The sequence below is a fragment of the Notamacropus eugenii genome, chromosome 1, assembly GCF_028372415.1.
Source record: "Notamacropus eugenii isolate mMacEug1 chromosome 1, mMacEug1.pri_v2, whole genome shotgun sequence".
Lineage (NCBI taxonomy): Eukaryota > Metazoa > Chordata > Mammalia > Diprotodontia > Macropodidae > Notamacropus > Notamacropus eugenii.
The window spans coordinates 400,078,018-400,099,155 of record NC_092872.1 but is presented as its reverse complement, the minus strand read 5'-3'; the positions used below and the strand labels follow the sequence as shown (position 1 = coordinate 400,099,155).

Sequence of the window (21,138 nt, the reverse complement as noted above, 5' to 3'; positions counted from 1 at the left end):
GCTTTCCCAGAGCATCATAGCAGCCGGAAGGCTATTCTTGTCTCTGGTTTCGTCTGCTACCTTTTTCACTTCTTAATAGTGAATTCCAGCTGCAGAAATCTGTGATCCCAGGAGCTCCCAAGGAAATCAAAGCAGGTAATTTAATCAGACAAATTCCAGGACTGCCCCACTCACCTTGGCAGAAGAGTTCTGAGCAAATGCGTGAAGTTGAAATCCAGTGCTCTTTACCATACCGGAGTAAATCATGGGCAGCGTTATTTTAGTCTCAACTAAGGACACTTCATATTTAACCTCCAGCATTCCTCTTCCTCAGTCCATAAAAAGGTATATTTTCCCTTCCAAACCTCCTTCTCAAAGCCCATGGGGCTTTCACTCCAGGACTAAAGGGGATGTGCTTTGGATCTGTCCTTCCACAAGTTATTGAATTGTCAGAACTGAATCCGGGTCTAACATTTTCTAAGTTCGTGCTTTGATACTTTCAGAGGTTTTTATTTAATACAGGTATTGGATGTATATTTCATTAGCACTGGAAAACTGACTTCTTGTGACCCAAGGGAAAGTAGAAATAATAACCTTTAAGCATCTCAGGAATGGGACCCCCGATGGGTTGCAGAGTCTCTGGAATGAAATCTGTATTTAACTTAGAGGTGTGGGTCTTTTTGTTTGCTTTAAAAGAGTGTCTTAGAACAAATTCTTTCAAAGGAGTGAAATAGACCTTTGACATGGGAATTTGTAATATCTATCAGCAGGCTCAAGTTAAGTTATCCCTCAGAAGCACACCTGCAATACCATCATACTCGTTCCCAAAGTTTCGTATGTTAGTGTATCCTAATGACAAGATTATACTCATTTCTTTCCAGGTATCCTGTTCTATCACAATCAGAAAAGCGTCAGTTTTGTGTTTGTGATGCTGCCCGTGGCTCATGATAATGTGAAATGTGTTTTATGCCTCTAATTTCTTTAGATTTGAAAGTTATTCTGGTGACATTTTTGAGCCAGATATTTTACTGTGTTTTTACTGTTGAGACCATCTACTAAACTAATTACTGAAAGTGTTCTTTGACTCTGAAATATTGTGGAAAATGGAAAAATCTGGCTTTATATGTGGCACTATGTAGACAAATTGGTCTCAGTGATTCTCTGAACATTTCCATTTTCATTTGGGTTTGCAGCTTCTCATAGATCTAACTAGAGGCTAGTAAAATAAATAGTGCAACCTAAGTGTGGCTTTTTGATTAGCACATATAGTAGTCACTGTAAACTCTGCTGCTTGGGCTTACCACACCAAGTATTGTTATAGTGAACAGATGACCATGCCAGTTAAAATAAACAGGACTGCATCCTCACAAGTGAAGAATGAAAATGAAACCCATTCAAACATCCATATTTCAAATTCTGATAGTTTTCATATATGTTTTTAAGTAGCTACTACATAAAGCAGACCTAGACAATTATATTTATATATCAAACCCTAGTTCCCTTTACTTATGGTTAAACAACTACCTGTCAACTGGGACTGTCAAGTGAAATTTTTTAAACATCACATAATTGACATGATATATTAGACATTCTGATTTGCCTTAAGGTGGGCAGGCTCTCTTTGTAATAAGTGCTGTTTCTAGGGTGCATGGCACCCTATAAGGATGTCAAATACTATCTATGGGGTTGAATGTCAGAGTATAGCAGGATCTAGGTAGACTGGCAATGTCTCTTTTTTCCTCTAGAAATTTTTTCTCCTTTTATACCTACTTCTCCATTGCCATTTTCCCCTTTTTCTTTCTTTCCCTCTGAATTCTGGCATTATAATGTTTAATGCTTCCCATTTAAAGTTCCCTGCTTTTTTACCTGACATTCTTGGAAAGTCAACTAAAATGGTCTGGAAATATGACAAATCAATAATATACAACCAACACAAACCCCTTTGATCTTTCGGCAGAAATTGAGGACCAAGAGCTTGCCGATCTCTGGTCACTGACTTAGAATTCAGTCTGATTACTTAAATGTCATGCTGCTTAGGTAGGACTGGAATTTTGCCGAATTCTTCAAGTTCCACGAACATTTTCTTGGAGTTGTAAGTCAATTGTATTGTGTTTCTTCTTGGTTAAGGTTTGGTGGCCTTGTCTTGGGCTTAGGAGTGGGGTAGTTGGGAAGTGAGGAGATCAGACTAGTGTTGATTCCTAAGTCCTTGAGATGTTGATAAATCTGAAAGAATGGAGATCATATTAAATTGTTTATATGGAACACCGTGAGGAATGACAACTCTCGCATCGACTAGGGTTGAGACATAAACCCTGAAAATGTCAATAAATCTGGAAGATCGTACTAATTTTCTCATATGGGACATTAGAGGGGAGTTGTGAACCCCAAAACTAGCAAAATAGCCATAGGATGTATTGTGCTAATATGAAGAAGGCCAGACAGGCGTGGTCCAGATTTAAGACCGTTATGGGGATAAAATCCCAGAAGCAGCTTGAAATCATCACCATATACTGAACTCACAAACTTAAAGAGTACTTTTGCCTACTGAGATGCTAACTTCCTGTTTTGTAAAAAAAAAAAAAAAATTAAGATGCCTAAATCTTGTTTATGAGTTTTTACTAAAATGATGCAATTTCCCTCAACACCACGGCAGAATCTCTTCCTACCATGTCTCTATTGGGTATGTAATTGAGTGTGTTTTATGCATGTGCACACACATACACTTACTTTACCTATTGTCCAACAACATTTTCACTGCCACAATGTCATTCTTTTAAGAAATTTGGGCAAATTTCATGAAGATCATCTCATATATCTTTACCCTTTTCTTTAAGGATGATCACATTGTCTCTCTAAAGTATAATACACCATACAAATCATAATTCGTGGGATATTGACTCTTTGAGTGGAGAGATGTTTTTCCTGATATTTAAAAAAAAAAGTTTATCTTTAGGTTTTCTAGTACTGTTGTGCCTCTTATAGTCAGTTACTGGGAAGATGGTTATAGAATTCACCAGTGTAAAGTTAAAGAGAAAATCTGTCGATTGCAAATTTAGCATATTTTTTCCTTCTGAGATCATATTGGTTATATATATATATATTTTTTTTTTTAATTCCCAGGCATGCATACTATATATGTCTATATAAATACGCAGATACACATTAGGAAGGCTCTACCATGTATTTTGTTTTTGATTCTATTATTTGCCAAAAAGGTTCCCCAAATATCTGATTCCAACTAAAATTCTGGTCTTCAGTTTGCGCTGAAAATGTGAAACTAATGAAAACATCTATTCCTAAAACATAAGTAAAACACTCACTGGATAGCCCTGATGGAGGGTAGAAGGGGGAAGAAAGGAGGTACCAAATAGGTGCATTTAATCCTTCCCAATTTAAAATTGAAGTGGTCCATCTTTCTTTAAGGCAGTAATGCTTCCTCTTCTTCCCCCCCCCCCCCCCCACTCAGCGCTTCTATCAATGGATTTCTTTAATGCTGATGATGGTTGGTGCAGTTTGTGGGAATCTGTATTTAGTCAGAAATGTTTCAATAGAATGACCTACCAGATGGGACCAGTAACAATGCAGGGAGGCATCGAACCACCACAGACATTTGGTGCTTAGAATAATAAAAAGACTATAAAATTAGATTAGTCGAGTCTAATTTGGAATTGGTATATTCCCCATGCACCCTTGCAGCTCTTGGGCAGATAAAGCCCTGAGATTTAGCACTGTGTCAGGACAGAGGACTGCAACTTCCAGTAAAAGGGAAAAGAGAGAGAGGGAGAGAGCGAGAGAAAAGAGGCATTCTGGGAGGTCGCAGAGGGCAGAGCAGTGACCTCCAATGATTTACAGGCCTTTAGCTTAATGAAATTGTTTCAGTGACATGACAGTAAGAGCTCGTAATGGATTGGATGCCCTAATGTAATGAAATTACTCCCTTCTGCCTTAAAAAAAAAAAAATGCGCAATTAATATTTACTGAGACCTGACAGCCTTTGGTGTGCTCGTCTGTGCAGTTCTTTCAGACAGTCAGTGTGGAGAGACAGAGCAGCGTGGCAGCCAGTGAGCAAACCTCCTCTCTGGTGCCGAGCACAGACTGCAAAGGGGTAGAGGGACGCACCAGTGGCCAGGGGACGCCGGGCCCCTTGCGCTTCAAGGCAGCCCCCCAGTTCTTCCCTACTCAGCTTTCATGCTCTCCCCTTCATTTTCTGCAGGCAACTGGACAGCAACCAGATCAGCTGCATCGAAGATGGAGCCTTCAGAGCCCTGCGTGATTTGGAGATTCTGTGAGTTGATTTTGTGATTTGCTCTTCCTATGTGTGTGTGAGTGCGTGTCTGTGTGTGTGAATGTGTTTGTTTGTGTGTGTGTGTGTGTCTATGTGTGTGTGTACACGTTTCTGTGTCCCTTGCTGCAATGCTATTAAAATTGAAAAGGGGTAGAGCCCTCTGGGTCGTCTTGGTCAAAGAGTTGCAGGCAGCAAAGTGTGATTTCTCACCTCCCACAAACTGGGGTTCCTCCTAATTAAGTCACAATAGAGCCGCTGCTCCCAGGGAGCTCCGAAAATGCCATATTTGTTGCTGGGTGAAACAGATGGACCGTGGCTGGGCAAGAACCTTATACAGTATACAGCGAGAGCCTTTCAGCGTATATGTGAGCAGAAAGGATGGGTAACAGGTTCGGTGTGGGGGCAGGTTGAAAAGGAGGACCAGTTAGAATGACCCCAAATGACCCCAAATCAGAAAGGGACCTCTGAGCAGAGGGCAGGTGCTAATCTCCAAAGAGATCTTGTGGCAGGGCATAGAGACAAAAAACCAAACCAGCAAAAAGTCCAGTTATTGTTGCTGAGATCTCTCTAATTTAAATACTAACTTTATGCATTGACCCTAAAGGACTGTGGAAAACAAAGGCTGTAGGAGGTCCCCACTGGAATCATCACCCACAATCCCCCCCCCAGCCTGCCTGGGGGGGAAAAACATTGCTGATCAAAGTGCTCTAGAGCTAGTCACATAAAGTTTCCAACTGGCATGGAAAAGGCATCCTGACTACAAACCAGTGGGGAAAGTCCTCTGTGCCCCACAGCCTCGAAGTTCTTTCCACTACTGGTGTCTTTGGGTAAATGTGAGATTTTGATGGTGATCACAGGAAGTTATATTTCTTTTTGGAAATATAGAAAAGGGTACTGCATAGGTAAAGAACTCTTTACTTGTCATTAGCCAACTATATGACCTTGGGCAAGACACTTCATCTCACACTCACTGAACCTCAGTTTCCCCATCTATAAAATGAGAAGGTTGGGGTAGAAAGTCCCTAAATTCCTTTCTACTTCTAGTATCCTGCAATTCTAAATTATTCTGATGGTGTCATTTTACTCGAGAGAGAGTGGTGTATTAGAGGTTTATTTTATCCTTTCCTTAAAATGAATGATTCAGAAACTGAAGAATATATATCTCTGACTCTCAAATGAAGGAATGAATGAATGCATGAAGAAGTCACCTTTGTACTTGAGGGAAGAAAGAGAAAGAGAAAATCCCCACTCTACTCACACACCCAACCTGAACCCTGCCCTGCAGACAGAGATGAGTTGAAAAAGGCCTAGCCACATTATTAGTGAAGGAGATGAATCAGGGAAGGATGATGGGAAATAAAAGGGAAATACAGATGCTGTGAGACTTTTGAAATTTGATGAGAGAGGCAAAGTAGCAGAATGAAAAGAGCATTGGATTCAGTGATAGATGATCTGGTTTTGAGTCCAAGTTCCAATACTTTCTAGTTATGTGACTGTAGGCAAGTCACAACCTCTGTTTGCTTTTGCTACCTGGCTCAAAGGGCTAGTGTATGGGTAGTGCTCTGCAAATCTTAAATTGCGGTAGTGATGAGTGAGGCTAGGGTGTGACACCTTGCATCCCTGGACAGTCCCATCCAGTGCTAAGAAAAGCAAGAAATCCATTCTTCTTAACCAAACTCAACTATCAGGGTGGGCAGCATTTAGCAGCAAAACCATACAACCTTGGTGTCCCTCCATTTCATAATTCAGGCCTCCCCTAGTGTATAACATTTGAGGAAAGGGTAAGGATAATCCTAACTTCTTGCTTCATTATTAAAGAGAGAAAATAAAACAAATCAACACTCCATATAAAGAAATCTGAAAAGAAAAAAATAAATAAATCACCAGCTGCCATAAAGTAAATGTGATTTTTCACCCAACTTATTCGTTACTTTCCACAACCTTAGTCAAGCATGGTCCGTCTGACCCCTTGGGTTGCATTCAACAAATCCTCTTTCTTCTAAGTCTATAGGGATTAAGGAGATAATATATGGTATTAGTTCCCAAATATATCAGTCTCTCCTAAATTAAAGTATAAAGACCTACAATGATAAAGATATGGTTGCCAAAAGCCAATGGGATCTGATTTTATCATCTCAGTTCCAAACTAGCTCAGATTGGTAGCATTCTTTTAGACTTGCTTTTCTGGCCCTGCATAGTAAGCACTTAAAATTAATCATAATCAGTGATTCCATGAGTTTTAAATGTCTAGCTTAGGTGTGTAGCTCTGAAATAATCCATCTTAGCACTGAGAGATTCTGAAATTGGTTAGCACTAACTATTTCATGAGACCTCTCCTGTTGAAGAATTACCCTCCACTCTCCCACCTAACCTACTCTTGCCTCAAACTTCACAAACTGAATCTTTTTCATTTCCACATCAACATCTAATTGATAATAACAACAGGCAGCATTTAGCAACATAGCATTTAGCTATGGGGTTGGCAGAGCACTTTACATACGTTATCTTACTTGATAAACACTATCTCTGATTTTAAAGTGGACACTAGAAAATGTTGGAAATTAACTCATAAGTGAGCTTTAAGCACACGTAGTGGGGGGAAGGAAGGGAATTCCAAAACTATCCCCAGTGTGTCAGTGTGTCAATGAACACCATGAGGAAATCAAAGTTTGTTACTTTCGTATGAAGAGGGAGTCTGCTTGACCCTAGGGAGCAGAGCTAGGACCCATGAGAGGCAGATTTTGGCTCAGTATAAGGGAGAAGTTAACAATTAGAACTGTCCAAAAACGGAACAGACTTATTGTAGGAGCAGTTTCCTGTCACAGGTAGCCTTCAAAGCAGAAGCAAGATTGGTGGTGCTTCGAATAAAATGCAAACTTTGGGTTGGAATTAGCCTCCCTTAAACTCTACAATTCCTCACAACTCTAATTCTGTGAGTCTGTACTTTGCCCGTACATTCTAAAACTGTCAGCAAGAAGCAAGGAGCCAGAGAGACCTATGGTAATCCCAGGGAACACTGTCTTCTAACTGACTTGAGTGGGAGGGAAGTTGTTAGATTGGAAGCACCTGTGGAAATAGATCAAGCGGAATAACCCAGTGATCCCATCTACCTTGGAAATAGAGGAGCTGTGTTCACCTTCCATGAAAACAATCATTTAAGCCTTCTGTTTCAGATTTTGCCACCAAGGCGGGGTTGATGTGGCCAATTGCATTGTCTTAGGAAAGAGATAAGTGCTAAATGAAAGACAGCTTTTAAAGCCAGTTTGTAGGGGTGGATGGCAATTGTCAGAGACATCTGATGCCATTTTAAAAGATGTATGAGTATCACCTGCTTGTCACAAGTGTTTATCTAGTGCTACTTTTAATAATAACCATAGCTCACATTTCTATAGAACTTGAAGTATATAGCTGCAACTCTGGCCACTAGTGCAAGCATTGTTATCCTCATTTTACAGATGAGGAAACTGAGGATCCCAATGGTCAAGTGACTTCCCCAAGATTACACAGCTAGTATTAAAGCCAGGACTTTAACCAAGGTCTTCTTACTCCCAAGTCCATTGTTTTTCCACTATCATACGCCAACTAGGGTAATCACCATAGATTCTTCCCTAGGTCAACAGATTCAATGGAATCATAGAATTTGGGAGTGGAAAGGGCCTCATCAGCTGTCTACTCTAGTCCATACCTGAAAAAGGAAAACCTTAGCCTACATATGTGACAAGTAGTCATCCTGCCTAAGGAGAGGTTAAGTACGGGAGTATTTTCCATGGAGGGCCTTACTACAACTGTATACGATTGCCAGTAAAATCAGATCTATCAAGAGATTCCCTCCTTCAGTTTCTCTTTAGCAAAGCTAGTATTTATCTTTGGATCCTGTACCTGTCCCTCAGTGAATTACAACGAATAAGAGTCTTTCAGTTACATCCCTTTCTGCCACAGTTGTATGGAATCATTCTGTCTGATCACTAAAATATTGCATTACTACATTTCACTCAGAAGATCTCTACAAGCAAAATTGAATGTAAATCCAGAGGGTTTTTTGTTTGTTTTGTAAATTGAATCCTGTTTTCCCACTTACACCCATAACTCTGATTGATCTTCAATTTATGGTAGAACCTAACAGTTTAACATTAATTTCTTCTATCCTTTCTAGACATACCAGCAAATACTTAATAGTCAGTAAACAAACATGAAAATGCACTAGAATAGATTATTCTGTAAAGAGATCCTTACATGAAGCAGGTGATACTTTTGTGACACCAATCATCACAGCCCCCTAAGCCATCTGTTCTATTACAGTGGACTTAAATGTTTTGAGGTTTTATTTTGTTTCATTAAGATGAGTATACTTGCATTAAGTCCAGGAAGTCCAAGTAGGTGTGTCCCTTTGTGCATAGTAAACCATTAATCAGTTTTTTTATTGTTATTCATTCATACATTCCTTCCTTGTGTTCCCTGATGTAGGTGAGGTCATTTGTCAATTTCTTGGGCAGTGTATTTCCATTGATTCTCTAGATTCTCAGCCAGTCAGGGCAAGAGAGCTTTAGGACACCAAGGCGGAACTAGGAGCTTCAGATAGTTTGCCTGCCATGTGTCTTCATAACTTAATAGAGTAGGAGTTAGGGGTATGGTGCAGCGTATAGGGTGTTGAATTTCCTGGGTCATCTTAATGCCTGGTCTCCAGTTTCCTCATCTATAAAAGAGAGGGTTGTATTTGATGACCTATAAGGTACCTTCCAATTCTAAATCTATGATCCTTACCAAATATTTAGAAAACAAAATATCACAGGTTTGGGGAGCATGGAAAGAGGTAGGGAGAAAAAAATTCATGCTACTCACCTGGGAATTACTATCTAGCAACACAAAGGCAAGTTGCCTAAGACATTGGGATATGGTGTAGAAAATTTGTTAAAATATCTCGTCTTCCTCTGGTTGGTCAGATCCTGGCCAATAACTATTCTCAACTAAATCACATAAAGGTTACAACAGGTCTATATATATCTTACGTGCACCAAGTTGAACATGTCTCTAGTCTCAGTCTATATTACCTAGATGTTGTGAATATCCCTGTTACTTTTCCAAACATTAGTCTTTTGAGGAGAACACATACTGAAAATGGGTTGAAGGGTAGGGTGAAAGGGTGGAATTGAAGTCCAAATCCTTTGCAAACTTTTCCAGAAAAAATTCATACAATATGTGAACTTTGGAGGGAGATGGGGAAGGTAAGGGAAGTAATTAAATGTTAACGGTCAACAAAGAGTATGTTTCTGTTTTCTGTACTGTTTCATCTTGAAATACTTTAAGGTTTTTTGTCACCAGGCTCCTTAGTCAAAGAAATTTCTACATACCACATTCTTCTGGAGTTCCTGAGGGCATATGAAGAGTTGGGATGGTGACTTGGAGGCTGTGACTCCTCCAGGTAGCTGGAACTAGGGATAGGCAAGGTAGGCAGCTGCCTAAGGCACAACATACGTTGGTATACAAGGACACTTTTAATATGACTTGTTTGTAAGTATGCATAATTTTAATGCCAGTAAATTCTAGTCTCCACAACACATGAGTATCACTTCTTTGGGTTCGCTTTTTGGTCTCACTGATTTTGTCTGAAGCTATCACATATGTAAGGCGTATTATTTTTCCACTTCAAAAGGACAGAGCTTTAAACTATGCCTAGGGTACAGAAACATTGAGTCCTGACTGACTCTGAATTTTAAACTGACTGGGGTCACTAACCTAGGAACCCAGCAGGGTCCTGTTTTTCCTCTTATGGGCTACTCTTCTCAAGAAATGAGCTATTCGTTGAATCCCCTTTGATTTTGAAGGCAATTTCCCTTTTAGTATAATCCAGAGAGGTTAAAAATAAGACATGAATCAGACCCACAGTTGATTTTTTTAAAATAACAATGGACTCATATCCTTTCCTATTGCCATCTCTCTCACCTCATCCTCATTTTGATCATTATTCAAAATTTCTTTTTCTTTTTACATCTGTGTCTGTAACTTCATCAATTTATGTAGTTCTTAAGAAGGTAACTCCCCACACGGATGCAAATCAGCAATTTCAGTAGCATATCCATAGCTTTTAGTCTTAGAAAGTTGTTAAGTATGTCAGATGTGAACCCAGTTCTTCTTGATTCCATGGCTGAGCTTCCATCCATTCTGCCACACTGCCTATCAGGAATATAATGATAGGTGTAGTAGGTAGCAGGGAGCCTCAAATTTGGAATAGCTAGAAGCTGGGCCTCTGATACAGACGTGATTCTGGTCAGAAAACTTGGCTTCAGGGCCATCATTAAGACTGATTTTCCTCAGGGGAGTTCCCTATACAAATGAAATCACAAGTCCAGTCTAAAAAAATAATAACAATAACTAACATTTTAAGGGATTTTAAAGATTTACAAAGCCCATGATACATTGTCTCATTGAATTCTCACAATGACTGTGAGGTAAGTGCTCCTATTTTTATTCTCCCCATTTAGACAGATGAAGAAACTGAGACAGAAAACAGTGAAGTGACTTGCCAAGGGTCACCAAGCTATTAAGTGTTGGAATCAGGAATGGAAATAATATCTTTCTGAATCCAACCCCACTGCTCTAGCCACTGTGTACTCTGAAGCCTTACTCCACACATACTCCACACATGCTCCATGGTAACACAAGGTGTCACAGAGCTAGCAGTTACACTGGAAAATGATCCACTTTGAGAAAAGAAACCTTCAAGTGTTTACTGAATTGCTAGAAATGATTCAAAATTTCATAGTCGATCTCACCCAGCAAAACCAAATAGGGGAGTTAAGTAGATATCAAACACCATCCGAAACAGTGTCAGACAAGAAAGCCATTACAATTTTAGGCTGTATTGACAGGCAGAGTATCCAGAAACCCAGAGGTGATGGTCTTACTGCCCTCTGCTTAGTTCAGGGTAGGGGAATCCTGTGGCCTTAAGGCCACATGTGGCCCTCCAGGTCCTCAAGTGCAGCTCTTTGATTGAATCCAAACTTCACTGAACAAATCAAGGCTACAGGTTCCCCCCCACCTAGAGCATTAAGATATAGCGTTAAGAATTAGATAGCGCTTTAAGGTTTGCAAAGCATTTTACAAATATTATCCCATTTGATCCTCCAAACAACCATGACAGGTAGGTGATGCTATTAACTACATTTTACAGAGGAGGAAATTGAGGGAGACAGAATTGTTTAACAGCTTGTCTAGGAAATGTGATTCAAACTCAAGTCTTCCTGACTCCAGGTCTAGCATTCTCACCCTTATGCCAATTGCCTGAAGAAGAAAAGATTTAGGAGGAGTACAGGATAATTATTTGAAGGACTGTCACATAAACCCAAGCATCTCCCTGCTTGTTACCTCAGAAACAGGAAACCAATCAAATGAACCTGAGCAAGATTGTATCCCCCTCCCTATTAAAAAAAAAAAAAAAGGAAAAACAAGCAAAAACCTGTGGCCCTGGTCCTTGTCTACTTGAGAAATTCTTACGTGTGCAGGATGGAAGGTGGGCTAGAAGTAACAACTGACGCTGGGCTACACCTAAATATGCCTAGTCCAGAGGGTAGCTTTTCACAATATCTTCAAACGATACAAGCAAAGGTAAATTTAGGTTTGATGTAAAGAATTGCTTTCTAGCCTAGACCTATGCAAAAATGAGTGGACTGCCCTGTGAGACAATTGTTGCCCCTCTAAGGGAATTTTTCAAACAAAGGGTGGAGTGTGGGGTAGATTAGATAAAATGGGAGGAAGAAAACAAGCATTTACTAAATGCTTACTATGTACCAAACACTGTGCTAAACTCTTTATAAATATGACCTTATTTTATCCTCTCAGCAACCCTGGGAGATAGGTGCCATTATTATCATCCTCATTTTACAGTTGTGTCTGAACCTGTATTTGAACTCCTGTGTTCCTGGTTCCATTGCTAGCACTCTACCCACGACTTGGATGCCTCTCATCCAGCTTCTGAGTTCCCATCCCAAAGTCAAAATTCCATGATTTGGGTTTGGGGATTTCTAAGATATGCTATTTGTATCCCAAATCACACAAACCTACTTTGACTCCAAAAAGCACATGGAAAGGGAAATCATGAAAATTTCTAATAAACCACAGTGTGGCTAAGTTGGTAACAAAGGTTCTGTCACAGAAAGATATGGGTTAATTTCAGTCCATCATTCTTTTGTAGTTGGGCCAAAGCCCTCCCAAAACAGCGGTATCTCTTGTTCATAGGGAATTAGATATTAGAAGCATTAAATTTAAAATTAAGACTTTAATCGCCATTGAAAATTCAATGTTTGAAACCAGATATGTCTGGAAATAAATACTTGTTGAACTGAATCTTATTCAGAATTGAATTGAATTGTATCCCTGGAAAAAGTAGAATTCTGAAGGCGGATTATGATTTGGTGGAAAAGAATTATTATTTTTACAGTTATGTCTTTTCTCTGGTCTTGATTTAGTTAAGACTTCCGTGCATTTGGGAGGGTTTTGATTCTTATCTAAATGAAAAGTTTATCCAGAAAGATGTTTCTAGCACTCCATATTGAAAATAATAACAATACTTTCAGTCATTCTGCAGGTGATAAACTTAGCTCCCTGTATAGTATTTTATCAAACATTAACTATGAAAGAGACAAAGATGGCAGTTTATTGTAGGACCACTTCTCTCTGCTCTCTATTGAAAATGAGAAGCATGGAATAATAACAGTAAATGGCGTTTAATGTTCTGATTGTGGTTTACAAAATATCATCTTATTTAAACTTTATAACTACCCTTCAGGGTAAGTGATTTATTTCCATTTTACAAATGAGGGAGGAGAGACTGAGCCAGATTAAGTGGCATGCTCAAGGTTACACTCGTAGTAAGTGTTGAGACGGGATTCTGAATTCAGGACTTTTATAACTCAAAGTCTTAAGTCACTAATCAACCCTACGACATAGTCTCCCTGTTCTCCAATAAACATTGTCCCTGATAGGAACTGAGAATGTCGTTTCCCCCTAATTATTTTTAAATATGTCACTGCAGTTTTGTTTTTTTATTGAAGCTCAGTTACTTTTCCTGGGTCGACTTCTTGATGAGCTCTCTGTGCATTTTTCTAGCTATGTGGTGATTTTCTTAAAATCAACAAATTTGAGCGTGCTGAGAATCAGTGTCTTGAATCTGAAAGGGAGCAGCCCCATTCCCACCGCAGAATATCTAGGTAGAGTATCTCTATTGAATGGAAACATTCTATTTACTTCAATTGTTTTTGGAGGCAGGGTGTTAGTTGTGACATAACTTTGAATATACAGGCTGTCATTGCGTAATGAAAGTCTAAAACTGCCACGAGGATGTGATTCCTTTCTCTCTTTCACTGAAAACTGTGATCAGTTTGGGCAACCAGGATTAAATTTGCAGGGCATAAGGTGCATTTTTAACTCCTATCCTGCTGCCAGAATATTCGAACACAAATGCATTTTTTCTTCATGTTGCATGAGCCCCTTTGTTTTAATTCATCCAGACTTCCCCCGTTATGAACTTGAAATAAAAGGCTTAATATACATTCAGGAGCTATCTTTTACCACAGAGAGAAAGGGAGAAGAGCCTTGGAACCCAAAATCATTTCCCCCAATTTTTAAAGGATAGTTGCTCGATTTAAAAAAAAAAAAAATCATGTAACCAAAATGTTAGGGGAACTCTTTATTTCTGGTTAACTGAGAGTGAGGTAGAAATCCTGTTTTCTTTGTTGTTAAAATCTTTCTTAACTATATTAGAACACATTCTTGCCTTAGAAAATAGAGTATATAGGGTACATAACTCAATCTCTCTTTGGTGACCGAAAATCTTGAAGTGACTCACTTTCAATTCTCATTTCTCATTGTACTGGCCTAACAAACAGATGTCAGAGCTGTGGGCTGTGGATTCTTTGCTAGTGCCAAGACTTTATCTGACCATTTTTTTAAACCAAAATCCCCTATTTTCCTATAATTGGCCTCTTTTCCCTAAAAAATATTCCAGTTAATTAAAGAGCTTGTTTAATTGGTTTCATTATGCTCAAGGATCTTGGCTGTGTGATTTTCTTGACCAAAGTTCTGACTGGACGTGCTTCGGCAGAAGCTTTGCATTATGCACTAAAGGGATAGGGACCAGACATGTGATTACACTAGTATATGGAATTTGAAAAAGTAAGGAAACTCCATCTACCACCTCAGGTCAGAATCTTTTCTGCAACTTAGTCTTTAGAGAGTTGTCTGAAGCTCTTAAAAGTTAAGCCATTTGTTCTATGCACACAGGCAATATGTTAGAAATGGGACTGGAACTCAGGTCTTCCTATTTTCAATGCCAACTCTCTCTCCATTACACTACACTGACCCTCTTTATGTGCTAAAACAGAATTCTTAACATTTTTGTGTCCTGTGGCAGTCAGGTAAAGTCTATGGATCCCTTCTTGGAAAAAAAAAAGTTTTTAAATGCATAAAATAAAATATACAGAATCACAAAGGAACCCAATTATACTGAAATAGTTATAGATTTTTTAAGAGTTTGCAGACTCTAGATTAAAAAAAAAAACCTCCAATAAAACAACCAGGAAAAAAAATGAACTCAGCATCCTGGAAGAGATTCCAGTGCTTGCCTTTCCACAAAGGAAGTATGGAAGCAGGAGTCACAGCAGGGAATTTGGGTTTGGGGAATAGCCTTGTGACAGCCAAAGTGATAGAGAGATAAAAAACCAAGTTTCCATCAAATAGATGAGATACAGTTGGGTACTTCTCCCCCTACATGCAAAGATATCACAGGACAGATGGTTGGATTCTCTGCATTTTCCTGTTCCTCAGTTGCCTGTTATGAGCATGTCTGGTGGTTATTTTTCCCTTTCATCAGTCCCCATCTCATTTTTCTGTCTCTCTACCCAAGAGAGTAATGTTCGCATCACACTGTAGAATCATAGAAAATAGCCTGCTGTTGCCCCATTTTCACTTTGGGAGCTCCAGATTGGCCAGTAACTGTGGTAGTCAGGAAATCCTCTTGTTTGGGGCAAGGCTCTCTGAGTAGCTCCTGCATCTAGAATAAACTGCTTCTGCTTTAGGCAGCCCCTCTTCCTGCTTGGTACTTCCACTCTTTTCCTGGAACCTTCCAAATCTGAGATTTTCCACACTAGGATCTTTTGTGTTGGAAACTTCTGTGTCAGGAGCCATCTAGCCTATCCCTGGCATCTTCCTGCTTGTTACCTCAGAAACAGGAAACCAATCAGATGTACCTGAGCAAGACTCCATCCCTTCTCTATTAATTTAAAACAAAAACAAAAACAAACCAGAAGCCTCTGGCCCTGGCCCTTGTCTACTTTGCTGAGAGTTTTTATGTGTGCAGGATAGAAGGTGCACTAGAAGGAACAGCTCGAGCTGGACTACACCTAAATATGCCAAGTGCAGAGGGCAGCCTTTCATAATATCTTCAGCCCCCTTTCTACTCCTGCTGTATGGCACAAAGATCACTCCCTGTACCAGAGGCTCAGTGATTTCCCTCTTGGAGAGCCACTGACTCCCAGGTTGTATCCTTTGTTCTCTAGGGATTGAGACTCAGATGAATCATTTGCTTTGGATCCTTTCTGCTCTCTGGCCCCACCCCTTCTCCTTGCACCAAATCAGGTCTGCTCTTTCCCTTATTGTTAATTGAATTATACCCCAGTAAAGGGCTTTGCTTTTAGCATCAAGGACTAGTCTAACTCTCCGAAAAAGCCCATAGGTCCCAGAAATTTTAGAAATAGACTGAACGTTTACTTTTTTGAAAGTTCCTGGTATCCCAGAGAACATTTGGGAGAAAAGCTACGGCGCTGTTCTCTTCCATATAGCTTCATGAGAATGTTGACAGACACTAGACAGAAAGGTGGATAGCCTGGTGGATAGTAGGTACTATATAAATGTCATTATCATGATCATCGTGTTTGTCATTATTATTAGTAATAGGGAGTGGGCTGCAGTTTCCTAAGCTATGAGAATTTGAGAAAAATACTTTACTTTCTCTGAGCCTTAGTTTTCCTTGTTATGAAGAAGTATAAAATTAGATGTTCTCTTCTAAGACCCCTTCCAACTCAAAAATATTCTTTGATTCTACAATATCCCATTTTGTTCCTTGTCTGGTAAGCAGTGAGAGAAATAGTACGCTGGGTAGTTTTGCTTTTTTAATATCTTCTTTAAATAACTAATTTAGAAGCCACAGGATAAATATCCCTATCTCCCAGATGAATGAAGGAATGAAATGAATCATTGTTATACTTAAAAGAAGAAAGTGGAAACAGTTTGGAGATGTGGATAGGGAGAGAGACAGAGAAAAAAAAAAGGTGATAAAAAACATCAAGTTTTGTGCTAGACACCAGGGGAAATATAACGTTTAAATAAGCCAATGTCTCTACCCTTAAAGAGCCTACAATCTAACAAGGAGATGCTTTCTGTTTCTCCAAGGTAAAGTTAATACTAATTAGTAAATTTTGAGAAGTCATTATGATATTCTGATTCATAATGCCATAGCAGAGACCGAACTAGCAGTAATGGTGGTGCCTGGGGCAGATACCATGAGAGGTCCCTTCAGTTCAGCGTTTAAAAACAAATTGAGATGGAGAGACCTCACAGCAAGACTTCCACCACCAGAACACAAGTGCCCATGGGGGCAGAAAAGATAAGGCTGATGCCTAGGGTGGAAATAGGACAGGATGATGACCTGGAGGGACCTAGCTGCCTAAGGAAGGAATATTGCTGTCTGATTACTGCTCATTTTAATTAAGTATTCTTGCTAACCAGGTACTAAGTTCAGTTGTTTCTACTTACTGAAGGAGCATGGGTGCTGTCATTGGTCTCTGAATTTTAGAGCAAAGCCTGGTTATCTTGTCCTACTTACAGCTCTGAGCCATGGGCATAGATATAGATATAAACTACTTATTGTTTGATTCATAAAATTAAACCTTGATCAAATCGCCTCCGGCTCCATATGAAGTGCATTAAAACAACAGAAGCTCCTAACAGCATTTTTTTTTTTTTTTGGAGAAACAGCTACCCAGTTTGGGTGACTTTTTTCTTTCTTAATCTACTGTGCTTCTTCTCTTAATTTAAAAATGTGCCTGGTACCAGGCAGCAAACTGGCATTATGATTACAAAAACCACCACCACAAAACAAAACAACCCCAAACTTCTTTGTTCAGTCAGTCAATACGCATTAATTAAATTCTTACTCTGTACTAGGCACTGTTCTAAGCCCTGGGAATACAGATACAAGCAGAAAAAACGTCTGCCCTTAAAGGAGCTTTGTTGTTGTTGGTCATTTCAAGTTTTATCCAACTCCTTAAGACCCCATCTGGGGTAGTTTGCCGTTTCCTTCTCCAGCTCATTTTATAGATGAGGAAACGGAGGCGAAAGGCATAAGTGACTTGTCCAGGGTCACACAGCTAGTAACTGTCTGAGGCTAGATTGGAACTCAGGAAGATGAGTCTTCCTGACCCCAGGTCTGGTGCTCTGTGCATGATGGTGCCACCTAGCTTCCCCTTTAAAGTAGCTCACATTCAAGCTTTTGGATGCTTTGGTCAGAGGAGTAAATTGTGATTCTTTATTTCATTACGATCTTACAAGATTTTCCAAAACCAGAGCAGCTAGCAAAATTTCCACCAGTTTCTTGAGGTCATTCTCACACTGCAAAACAGGCCAAACATCCTATGCCCTTAATGGATAGATCAACAGAAAATCAAACGTTTGGAGGAAGAGTGAAAGTTCGGCAATTGCTCGAATGCTTCCAAATGTGGCATTCTTTGGACTGACTTTTTCCCATTTCTGCCAGATGCCCTGTTATTGTTCAAACACAGGCACCAGGTGGTTGCTCCGTGGCTGTGTGGCAAAATGAATAATTTACAGTTAATTCTCATCCACTTAGGATTTTGGGGTGAGGAGATTTCATTTCACACCATTGCTACCAACCTCCTGAATAGCCACCAGTGGCCAAAATCATGGTACTTGTAGACTCCATACCTTCTGTGTAACAGAAACACTACTAAGTCAGTCCATGTATTGTCAAAGAGCAACATTAAGGGAGTCTTTTTTAAACTTTTAGTTAATGAAGAACAAATGGCCTAGTGGAAAGAGTTCTAGATTTAGTCAGAAGACTTGGATTTTGAAGTCCAAGCTTTCTTGCTACCTGTGGGAGCAAGTAATGTTCACTTCTTTGGGCCTCATTTTCCTTATTTGTAAAATCACTGTTAAGGTCCCTTTCAATTCTAATCCTGTGATGGTAAGATTTCTGTTTTAATTTCTTGGCTTGGAGGCCCAAAATATGCACAAAAGTTCACAGAATTTGAGTTAGAAGTAACCTTTGAGATCATCTTGTCCAATTCTTACATTTTACAGATGAGAAAACTGATTGAGTGCTGTGTAGATAGATGTTCCTTTTGCTAAGGAATTTGAGCTGCTTCTTTTTGAGCTAGTGATAGTTCAAACAGGCCATAAGTAATGATTTAAACTAGTATAGTTTAGATAGGTGACATAATCTATTTAAACTATGTACCTATGAGTACAACCACCAAAGTGATGAGTACCAAATGGAGGTGCAGCCTCAGAGAAAGGGACTTTCTGGGGATCCTAAGTTCAGAGCTAGAAAAGATCTTAAAAGTCATACAGGTCGGGGTTCTTAATCTGGGATGCATGAACTTGTTTTTATAAACATTTTGTTAACCATTTTTCAGTATAATTGCTTTCCTTTGTAATTTTCCGTATGATTTTTATGCTGAGAAGGGCTCCATAGACTTTGTCAGACTGCTGAAACATTCCATGACACAAAAAAGGATCAGGACTGCATCATTTTACTGGTAGGGCAACTGTGAGGCCTCAAAGGTCTCTTCAGTTTTGACTTAATTGAGATGAGACAACACTCTACAGTGGAAAGACTTTAGAGACAGAGGTCTTGAGTGCAAATTCTACTTCTGATATTCCCTTTGTGGTATCCTAGGACCAATCATTTCACTTCATTGTGGCCCTGTTTTCTCATCTGTAAAATGAACGGGTAGATGAGACATCCTCTGAGGCTGAGGCTGGTATCCTTTGACTTTCTCAAGATGATCCTAGCAGAGCCAGTGTCCATACCTATGTTGATAATGAAGGAAGCTCTAAAGGACTAATAATGATAATAGTAACTAGCTAGTTAGAAGAAGTAGCTAGCATTGATATAGAACTTTAAGGGATGAAAATCACTTTGACATCCTGTGATCTCATTTTGTCTCACAACAAATTTGGTTGGGGAGGTAGGTGCTATTATTACCCCCATTTTACAGTGGAGGAAACTAAGGCAAAGGATAAATGACTTAACCAGGGTCACATAGCCAGTAGGTATCTGAGGCTACATTTGAACTCAGGTCCTCTTGACTCTAAGTCCAGTACTTGATCCACTGCATCACCTAATCAGAGCTGAAAAATGAAAAATGATCAGTTCGTAAAAGTCCATGTCATCTTTAATGAAATGAAAACTTTTCTCCCCTGACAATAAACAGAATAGTGTAGGATTTAGAACCAGAAGGGACCTTGGAGGCCATCTGACCCCATCATTTTACAGGTGAAGAAACTGAGGTCCAAGGGTCAGAGGAATGACTTGCCTATATAATCGCACAGTTAACTTGTTCTAGAGATCTAGAACTCAGGCTCTTGTCTTTTGACTCCAAATAGAGTAATTTTTTTCTCAATACCAAGTAAGTGTGAAAACCAAGTTTTGAATCTTGGCATCCCTTCCTTCACAATGATGCACAGGGATGTATTTTTTTTTTTAAGTAGCCCCTAAGGCTAGAGATGGTATAGCATGGTTAATAATCTCACCTCAGTATCAGGAAGAACCTGAGTTTACATCCTGCCTCTGCATATAGGCTGTATGACTTTAATTAAGTCACTTAACTTTTCAGCACCTGCAGACAATTCTATAAGACTCTTAAGTTTCAGAAGCGGCTGATGTTCGATGTTCGTGGCTGGCACTTCCTCAACGGGAGCTCCTTTCGTTGATGAAATCACAGATCTCATCCAAAAACAAAATCGCTTTCACCCAAAGTAGTGAGTTAGTTTAGTGCATTTATGTGAATTTTTTGAAGTATCTTTTTCATAAGGAAAAACAAATATGAAGCTTTTATTAAGTAAAAAGTATCATTGGTGCCCTGCCCTATACAAAGAAGTTGAGCATTCATTTTTTTAAAACTAGGAAGTTAATTCCAAACACAAGGAGGACATGAATTCCAAAGACAGTGTACTGCTATGGGGTTGGTATGGCGTGTGGAGGACCCCTGAGTTTTAGATCTAGCATTACCTTTAATTTAAACTTGGTTTATTTCAACAAACTTTCATCCAGCACTCAACTAAGCAAATTTAAGACCCCAACTGGGTACCAAGAAAAAATGAATAAAAAAGATACATAAAACATTGTCACTTTAAAGTATGGACAATGTGACATACAAATTAGTGGGATGCAAAATAGAATATGATGGGCCCATAGGATGGGGTTCAAGCAAAGTTCTGTGAGAGATCTGTTATGTAAAGCAAGTTATTTAAGTTTGTTATCAGAAACAAGTTAGTTAACCTTTTGTGGTATCTGTTCCCTCATGTAAACTGTGTGTAGTAGGATTGGGATTGGGGTTGGGGGAGTGGGAGGGAAATGCTTTACCTGCTTTAGCTAATGCAGAAGTTATAAAAATGAAATGAAAGACACCTGGGCTTAATGAATAGAAAGCCAGCATTGGAGTCCAGAAGGCCTGGATTCTAGTCTTATTTCTAAAACTTAATAGATGCATAACTGTAGGCAAGTCACTTAACCTTTTGACATAGGTGAGCACAGAGTGCGGGTAGGATGGGTCACCACAGCTGGCCCATGTTGTATGAGTGCC

General features: G+C 39.4%; 1 protein-coding gene across 2 annotated transcripts in view; it reads left to right on the top strand.

Annotated features, from left to right (window-relative positions):
- The window catches only part of SLIT3 (slit guidance ligand 3), a 796,526-nt gene that overhangs the window by 573,932 nt on the left and 201,456 nt on the right, over positions 1-21,138 (top strand). For both annotated transcript variants that reach the window (XM_072630930.1, XM_072630932.1), the window contains one exon: positions 4,193-4,264. In XM_072630930.1, the coding sequence (XP_072487031.1) occupies positions 4,193-4,264 (72 nt within the window). The remainder of the gene's footprint in view (positions 1-4,192; positions 4,265-21,138) is intronic.